Here is a 10,121-nt window from a genome sequence, read left to right as displayed (position 1 = left end):
CATCCCGAGAATAACAAACTTTTCTCTACTGTCTCTATACAAAACTTTCAATAGATCAGATCCTATAAAGAGGAAGCAGTTTTTATATATATATATATATATATATATATATATATATATATATATATATATATATATATATATATATATATATATATATATATATATATATATATATATATATATATATATATATATATACACTTATATATTAATATAAAAATGGATAAAAGGTTACTATTTGTATCACAATATCATGTACCCTCATTTCGAGTGCATAATATTAAAAAACATTTTTACATACTAAAAAAAAAGCAGTTGAATGATAAAAGGCAAATCTTTTACACACCCACACTGAGGGAATAATATAGAAATTAAAGGATATTATACATGTCAGTCATCATATGTGATTGAGAGATATATATATATATATATATATATATATATATATATATATATATTTTGGTATTGATGGACATACAGTTTGATTGGAAATATGTATAAATAGGGTGAAAATCTTTTTTTCTTTCTTCCCTCCCTCTATATTTTTTTTAGGGGTATTATATATAAATATATACCGTATATACTGGAGTATAAGCCAACTTTTTTAGCATGTTTTTTTATGCTGAAAAAGCCCCCCTTGGCTTATACTCGAGTCACGGTCTCACTTACCTTTTCAAAATGGTGCCGACACGTCACCGCGCATGCGACATCTGCCCGGGAATAGCTGAACAAGTACGGGTTTTCCCGAGCATTGGCAGGGCATGCGCGGTGACGTGTTGGCGCCATTTTTAAATATAAGGCGCCTCACCGACAGGTAAGTGAGACTCTTCCGTAGCCCCTGTATTTCCTCATGCAGTGCTACGGGCATTCTCCTTTACCATGCCCACAGCACTGCATATCCTGTGCCATGCCTATACCATCTCCTGTGCCATGCCTGTACTATCTCCTTTGCCATCTCCTGTACCATGTCTGCAGCCCCTGCACCATGCCCACAGCCCCTGTTTTGGGTCTTGTGGTGGTCCAGTTGGGTCCAGTGGCTGCTGCATTTCCCACCCTAGGCTTATACTCAGGTGAATAAGTTTTCCCACTTTTTTGTGGTAAAATTAGGTGCCTCGGCTTATATTTGGGTCGGCTTATACTCGAGTATATACGGTACCTTTGGTATTATTGCACATTAACTATATGTCTATCTTTTGGTAATAGGTTGTCACCGGAATAGTTTCTATGGGATGTTGGAGGGTGACTACATCTCGTTTTATTTGTTTTTCTGTGATTTAGGATGGACTTGAAAAAGAAATGTTTTTTATAAAAGAAAGGATGTAATGATATTGTCATTTCATGTTTGTTCCTACCTGAAAAAGGGTGCAAGCTTTATAGCCTGAAACTGTAGTTCATGGAACGATAATCAACTTTGTATGGGAATTTTCTTCAATACATTTTTAAGTGCAGCAATCCTTGGATTCGTTTTTCTATATATGGCCTTTGGGATGGCCTGATTGCCTGCACTGAAAGAACACTGTGTGCTGTTCATATTTATATGTACATAAGGCAAACATACTGTATTTGCCAAACTTTACTAAACAATCATGAATTAAAGGGAACTTGTTCCTTCTGAAACAAATCAAACCTAACAAAATTAGACCTGAGCATGACGGAAAAATTAGTTATGTTTCGTTTAGATTCGTTATTCTAATTAATCTGTTAAGTTAAATTTGGTTGATTTTGTTCAATTCAAATTCGGAATTCGTATTTGGGATTCGTTTTATGTCGTTTTTTTTTTAATTTTCTTGGAATTTACTTTTTTTTTTTTTCGATACGAAACATTTGAATCAATAAATTTTAAGTCGGTCGAATGGAAAACTTTAGATTTTTTTTTTCCATTTGAATGTGGCAAAGTGAACAAACAAAAGAAAAAATCTTCATCAAATGATTACAATGACTCTTTAAATCATCTTTGGCTTAACAAAAACAGCATTTTTCAAAATGGTACTCTAATAACACGCACAGTCTTGGAATTCAGAAATATGTTTACAGTTCAAATTAGACTGGAATTCGATGTAAAATTAGATTCAAATTTTAATTAGAATTTCTGAAGTTTGGACAAATTTAGTTTAGTTGTTCGGAGCATTTGGTAAACGTCGTTTATACTGCAATTCGGGGATTTGGATATATCCGAATAATGAAAAATTGTCTGAAATGAACCACGCATGTCTAAACAAAATGTACTTATAACATGACTCACCCAGATTCTGGGGTCCAAATCAGAGATCCAGCTTGCCCACTGACATCCCACAGTTCATCTGTGCTTTGGTTTACCACTTAAGGTCCCCTCCAGTCTTCCACATAGCGGGCGCGAATGCGTGATTTATACAGAGTGGGAGCTGATTAGCTCTTTGTCCGCCAGCACCCTCCGATTGTTCCGTACAGAGGCAGAACGGCGATTTGCCTATGTAAACAAGGCAGATTGCCATTCTGTCAGAAGCGAAGGCATGGATCCTGAGTCTCTGAAAAGCAGGGACTAGGATCCATGCCTTCCCCAAGTAAAAGCACCGCCCACAGTACACAGAAAACCAGGCTAGACACACAGTTAACCCTTTGACACTAAAGTTAACCCCTTCCGAGCCAGTATCCTTAGTACAGTAACAGTGCATATTTTTTTAGCACATTGTATTAGTGTCCCTGGTCCCCAAAAAGTGTCAAAAGTGTCTGTCAGTGTCAGAATGTCTGCCGCAATATCACAGTCCCTCTATAAGTCGCTGATCGCCACCATTACTAGTAAAAAAATAAATTAAAATACATAAAAATTTCCCATAGTTTATAGACGCTATATCTTTTGTGCAAACCAATCAATTTACGCTTACTGGGATTTTTTTTTTACCAAAAATATGTAGCAGAATTGATGAAGTAATTTGATTTTTTAAATCTTTTTATTGGATACGTTTTTTAGCAGAAAGTAAAAAATGTTTTTTTAATTGTCTGCCTTTTTTGTTTATAACACAAAAGATAAAAAAAATGCAGAGGTGATCAAATACCACCAAAAGAAACCTCTATTTGTGGGAAAAAAATGGCATCAAATTTTTATGAGTAAAGTGTCGCACGACCACACAATTGTCAGGTAATGTAACAGTGCAGTATTGCAAAAACAATGGCCTGGTCATGAAGGTGGGTAAATCTTCTTGAGATCAAGTGCAGTGTTTAATACATTGTGACATCAGCAGCTGCTGGATTGCTCTGCATGATTATGCTCATAGACCATGGAGGATGATGCATTGCTCACTTATATATTTATTTTCATTACCTGTGTTTTACCACTAGAACCATAGAACTTAGGCTACCAAGTATACTGCAGCAAACCCGAATGGATTTACGCCAACACTACTGTATAAAAAAAAAAGGTTATGGTGGGAGTTGGCTATAGACATCAATAACAACCTATGGACAGGCTTTGAACATTGAATTGTTTATACATTCATAAACATGCAGTAATCAGGGTTTAACCTCCCTGGCAGTATGATTATGTTATTATATGTATGTATATATGTGTGTGTGTGTGTGTGTGTGTGTGTATATATTGTGACAGGAAGTCAGGTAAATCTGTGAGTGTTTAACCTTCCTAGCGGTATTCCCGAGTGTGACTCGGGGTAAGATTTTAGAGCCAAAAGCGGTAACCCCGAGTCACACTCGGGGTAGCGCTAGGAAGATCGCTGGATGCTGGAAGAGGTTTTACTTACCTTTTCTCTGGGATCCAGCGAAGACTGCGAGCGGTATGCGGCGGCGGAGCTCTCTCCCGATCGTCTGCGAGCCCCGGCTTCCATCTCCGGCGACGTGACGTCCGCCGGGGGTCGGAACCGCCGTAAATTCGAATGTAAAACACACCAAACACACTGATACCGTTCAAAATAAAAAAAAATCACATTACATTGCCCCCCAGTGCCCTTTCCTGCAGTTTTACTGTACTTTTTATGTAAATATATGTGTATATATATATATATATATATATATATTTATATATTTATATATATATATATATATATATATATATATATATATATATATACAGTGGGTACGGAAAGTATTCAGACCCCCTTAAATTTTGGAAAGCACCTGAGTTAAATATGAGTGTCACAGCAAAGGGTCTGAATACTTAGGACCATGTGATATTTCAGTTTTTCTTTTTTAATAAATCTGCAACAATGTCAACAATTCTGTGTTTTTCTGTCAGTATGGGGTGCTATGTGTACATTCATGAGGAAGAAGAATGAACTTAAATGATTTTAGCAAATGGCTGCAATATAACAAAGAGTGAAAAATTTAAGGGGGTCTGAATACTTTCCATACCCACTGTATATATACACACGTGTGTGTGTGTGTGTGTGTGTGTGTGTGTGTGTGTGTGTATATATATATATATATATATATACATAATTCTTGTGAATGAGCAGCCCAAACCAACTGTATACATATTATATATGTATACATAATATATGTATACATACACATATATATAATAAATGTATACAATTGGTTTGGGCTGCTCATTCACAAGAATTACATGCAAAATAATGGTACCGCTTTCAGCACCTAAAATCCAAAAGAATCCTACCGCCAGGGAGGTTAAGGAAGTTGAAAAACCTTCAGCTATTCAGAATGAGGAAATTAAGGCCTCTATAATTTGTCCAGAGGAAGTCTATTGATGGCTGCCTCCTGACGCTGTGTGAGTAGAGGAGGACAGTCAGATGTATGCCTCCTGAAGCTGTGTGAGCATAGGAGAGGAATGCCTCCTGAAGCGATGTGCGCTAAGGAGGGTAAAAAGACTGAAGACTACTCAAGGTGAGGTCTTGGATTGTTTTCTATGTGAAGAGAAAAACAAACAGATGTTTTCTATGTGAAGAGAAAAGGGACATTTTCTGTGTGAAGAGAAAATAAATGGACTATTGATAGGTCGTAGTAGGTTGGGGACAGACTCCTTTGGTAGGTTCCTGGGCGTGAGAAGGTAGCCGCCCACAGTGGCAAGGATTTATTTTGTTTTATTTTATGTTTGATGTTTTGATGCTTGCACTTGTGTGAAGAAAATTGCAAGAATAAAACCATACACTGTTGTTTGCAACCACTTCTCGGCTAGCTCCCTGTGTAACGAACCCCCTCCCCCCCCCAAGGGGTCATCCACACCCGCCACCGAGCTAATCCCTCACAATATATATACACACATATATACATATATATATATATATATATATATATATATATATATACACATATAATATAATATAAATGTTATGTGTTTGTGTTTTGTGCAACGTTTGAATTTCCCTCCCTAGTTCCGCTCCCATGCTGCTGCAGGGAACGGAACCAGGAAGTCATCAGACCGACGGGGGAGCGGCGGGGATCTCGGCTGGCGATCACAGCAATGGGAGATCATCGCTGGATCACCAGGAGAAGGTAAGAGACAGCGCTGCAGGCTCTGCTCATCTACCCCGAGCATGACTCGGGGATACCGATAATAGCATGGAAAAGCCACCCCGAGTCACGCTCGGGGATACCGCTAAGCAGGTTAGAACAAGCTCTTACTGACCTTTGCAGCTTCAGAAACTGTGCAGAAATTAATTCACAAATTCCCAGCAGAAGCTCTAAAATTCTCTGAGCAGCTCAGCTCACACTGTTCCAGCTCCCAGTAGTAACTCAGCAGCTCACCTCACTCTGCTCCCCTCACTCAGCAGTTTATCTCACCTTGCCCCCCCCCCCCAAGCAGTGATTTACCAGCTCAGTTCACCCTTCTGCTTCTCGGCAGTGGTTCAACACCACTCCCCCCCCCCCCCGCTGCCCTCTCTTAGCAGTGACTTAGCAGCTCAGCTCACCATTCTCCCCCCCCCACTTAGAGTTTAGCTGTTGCGGTATTGCTATCTGCTCCCCCTTCCAGCAATGACTCAGCATCTCAACTCCACCTTTCAGCAGTGACTCAGCAGCTCAACTCCCCCTTCCAGCAGTGACTCAGCAGTGCAGCTCCCCATTCCAGCAGTGACTCATTAGCACAGCTCCTCTTGCTCCCCACCATAATGATTAATAGTTACTGATAGCGCCATAGCACACTAGCAATTCTGTCTCTGGTGACAACTTGCTAGCTGAAAGGTAACTAGTGCAGAGAATATATCTGTTTCTGCATGTCACTTCCTCGCTGATAGGAACATTTCGGAATATCACTTGCCTATGACAGAGCATCATCTCACTTATCTAACCAGTGAAGCAGCAACGGGTAAAAACAGAGGAGTATTCCTCTGCCTTGTATAGTGATTCTGTTGTTGGCAAGGAACCCTAGTATGCTCTTGCCCTTAGTGATTGCAAGTGATTTTGCTACTAAAAAAAACGCCCATATAGCTCCACTGGTAAAACTTAGCAATCTGCATTTTATGATCCATTGAATCAAAGGTGGAACCTGATTGGTTGTTCCAGGCTTCAGTTTTCAAAAACGATCTGAACTTTTGATTGAGTTTTGCAGCTCTTGTGTGTTTTAGACAGAAAACAGCATGCAGTGGCAGGAATTTTGCTGATGCGCTGCAGGGCATATTTGGGTACCCCCTGTGTCCCCCCAGATGTAAAGTGCTTTCAGTGTGTTTATGAGAGCCCCATGAAGCAGTGACAAACAAGCTCCTGGACCTCCCACAGCACAGGGGCTGTGATCAGCAGCCGAAGAGAGAGAGACAGCCTTGTTCCTGACCATTCCACAATCTCTGTGAATTTTTCTTCTGCAAGGGGTGAGGAATCGCAAGCTGCAGCTATACAGACATGGGGGCTTCCCAAGACATGCCAGGGGATTCTGGAAAAGTCTACTTGAGGAAGAAGATAACTCTGATGCGAGCCATTACCTTAACTATTGGTACCATTATTGGAAGTGGTATTTTTATATCTCCTAAAGGGGTCCTGAAGAACTCTGGCAATGTTGGGCTGTCGCTGATCATCTGGTTGGCTTGTGGGATTCTCTCCATGTGTGGTGAGTGCTGTGCTTCAAATTGTTGCTTCATCCAAAATGGCTCAGATGGACTTTCATACATGAGTTCTCTGTACCTGAGATCCCAACTCCACCCAATTGCTGCAACCATTACAAAGTGGTCTAGCTGCACTGGTTTATTGAAGTTCCTCCATATATTGGTGGCCAGTGTGAAGTGTCCCCATGCAATGGTGATAAGTGATGAAGTGCCCCCTTAGATTGGTAGTCAGTAGTGATGTGCAACTTACATTGGTGGTCAGTGGTGTAATGCCCACATTTATTAGTGGTTGGGGTGAAGTGCCCCCCTACATTAGGGGCTAGGGTGAAGTTCTCCCAAACATTAATTGTTACGGTGACAAGCCCAATACATTGGTGGTCAGGGGTGAAGTGTCCCCTTGCATATATTGGTGGTCAGAGGTATAGTACCCCCTTACATTGGTGGCATGGGAGAAATGCCCTCTTACATCGGTGGTCAGGGTAAAGTCCCTTTACATTGGTAGTCAGTGAAGTGCCTCTTTACATTAGTAATTAGTGGTGAAGTGCCCCTTACATTGGTGGTCAGGGTAGAATGCCCCTGTACATTGATGGTCAGAGGTGAAGTGCCTCCTTACATTGGTGGTCAGGGGGAAGTCCCTTTACATTTGTGGTGAAGGTTGAAGCACCCTTTACATTGGTAGTCAGTGAAGTGCCTCTTTACATTGGTGATCAGTGGTAAAGTGCCCCTTACATTGGTGGTCAGGGGTGAAGTGTCCCCTTACATATATATATTGGTGGTCAGAGGTATAGTGCCCCCTTACATTGGTGGCGTGGGAGAAATGCCCTCTTACATCGGTGGTCAGGGTAAAGTCCCTTTTACATTGGTAGTCAGTGAAGTGACTCTTTATATTAGTGATTAGTGGTGAAGTGCCCCTTACATTGGTGGTCAGGGTAGACTACCCCGATACATTGGTGGTCAGAGGTGAAGTGCCTCCTTACATTGGTGGTCAGGGTGAAGTCCCCTTACATTGGTGGTGAAGGTTAAAGCACCCTTTACATTGGTAGTCAGTGAAGTGCCCCGTACATTGATGGTCAGGGTAAAATGCCCCTGCACATTGGTGGTCAGTGGTAATGTGCCCCCTTACATTGGTGGTCAGTAGTGAAGTGTCTCCATACATTGGCTGGTGGTCAGTGGTAATGTGCCCCGTTACATTGGTGGAAGTGTCTCCATACATTGGTGAAATGTCTTCGCACATTGGTAGTTAGGTTGAAGTGCCCCTTACATTGTTGGTCAGTGGTGATATAGTGTTTCCATACATTGGTGAAGTGCCTGCGTACATTGCTGGTTAGGTTGAAGTGCCCCTTACATTGGTGGTCAGTGGTAATGTATTCCCATACATTGGAGGTTGGAGTCAAGTGCCCCTTAAGTTTTTGGTCAGTGGAGTCAAACAGATAATCAGATCACCGGTGTTAGTAGTTACTTACCTGAGAGGGCACTTCTTTTGATGGGTTCCACACATAAACAGCTGCCTAAGTCCAGTAGCTCCCACCACAAACCACTTTCACTCCATCTAAAAAGAAACTGTAGGTGTGTACGTTTGTAAACCGTGATAGATTTATTTTTTTTCCCAGTGAACAGTTTGTACACATTCGTAAGGGTCCCCACATATAGTAGAGTTTGTAAAGCAAACCCAGCTGCAGGAAACCTGGATAAATTGTGAGAGTATTCTTAGTAACCCCTCTTAGGAATTCTTGTTTTTCTCTAGCAGGTCGAGACATTTGCTTCCAAGATTTTTTTCTCCAGCCAAAACGTTTCCCTCAGACTTGGAAGCTGCACATTATAGCAGCTGTTGGGCTTATTTATTAGTATATGTAAAATGTCACACGATTCTGAACAAAACTATTAGCCCTGGTTCACACTTATGCGATGCGGGAAGGCTGCGAATTTGCAGCCTGTTCGCATCGCAAACGCACCCCTGGCAGTTCACACTGCCATATGCGATACGCTGGGGTTGTCAATGTAATCTTAACGACACCCCCAGTTTGATCGCATATCGCAGTGCGATCTTGCAGTTCGCACAGGATCGGATCGCACAAATGTGAACCGCTGTGCGATCCGATCCTAATGCGGCTGCAAAAAAGGGTCCTGTGCGTCTTTGCTGCGGGTGCGGTGCGAATTTAGCCATACAAAGTGTATGGCTAAACTCGCACCGCACAGCCGATCGCATGTAATGAAGGAGCAGTGCGCTCCGACATTACATGCGATCGCCGCAGCCGCATCAGTGTGAACCGGCACTTAATACGTTTTAGTATTAGTTAAAAAAAAAAGATAACAAAGTTGTATGAATAGATGAAACCAAGGAAGGAAGGAAGGTGTACAAAAACAGATCAATGTAGGTGGGTCCCAGAAGATGACTGAATCGCCCACATGTACTGAGCCCACACTCTGCCTGTACTCACAGTCCTCCAAGTACTCTTCTCCACCTTCACACTTGTGCGTACAGTGTGTCAGAACCAGGGGCGCTCTTTGCACACACTCACCACCTGGTCACTTCTGTCACATAATTCCTCTAACTGGGGGACACTCATTGCCTTAGGCTTGATGACCTGAATGTGGTTCCAGTAGAGGCTCTCCCTTCCCCTTTCCCAGCCATCCCTTAGCCTAGCCCTACCAGGTTTGCACGCAGTCGACTACACTGGAACCCTACTTCCTCCAGTGGGTACCTCATAAAATGAGTCTAGCATCAGTGTTGCCAGCCTCCTGCAGCAATTTTTACTGACAAAACTTTTAACTTTTACTGACTGAGCACATTTTTTTACTGACAACCTGAAAAATGACAGAACTCCTATTAAACGAAGACAATGTCCAAAATCAGATATTATTTTGGTACCCAAACCTTTTGAAACTGTAAAAGGAACATATATTGGTACGTGTACAATCAGATTGCTTGTTTTAAGTTATTTTGTAATTTTATTATATTTTCTGTTTGCTTATATTACTGTAGCATCCTTGTCCTAAGCAGGGTTGCTAGTCATTTCAGTTGTGCTAGGTAGTAGCTAGCCTGGCTGATTTATAGTCTTGTGGTCATTGGATTTCCCTCCTAATCCTGGTTTGGCTGTATTTCTCCCTTCTGTCAGTAGGTGGCACCGTTACCTTTGG

General features: G+C 41.5%; 1 protein-coding gene across 1 annotated transcript in view; it reads left to right on the top strand.

The window, feature by feature from the left end:
* The first annotated feature begins 6,746 nt into the window (after positions 1–6,746).
* Positions 6,747–10,121, top strand: part of LOC309554914 (cystine/glutamate transporter-like) — a 45,233-nt gene continuing 41,858 nt past the window's right edge. Inside the window, exon 1 of the mRNA XM_082256650.1 lies at positions 6,747–6,988. Coding sequence (XP_082112776.1) covers positions 6,784–6,988 — 205 coding nt within the window. The 5' untranslated portion in view covers positions 6,747–6,783. The remainder of the gene's footprint in view (positions 6,989–10,121) is intronic.

This window comes from Pelophylax lessonae (genome assembly GCF_965119305.1).
Source record: "Pelophylax lessonae genome assembly, chromosome: 4".
NCBI lineage: Eukaryota > Metazoa > Chordata > Amphibia > Anura > Ranidae > Pelophylax > Pelophylax lessonae.
Note: the sequence above shows the minus strand (reverse complement) of the source record. Positions and strands in the feature narration are given on the sequence as shown.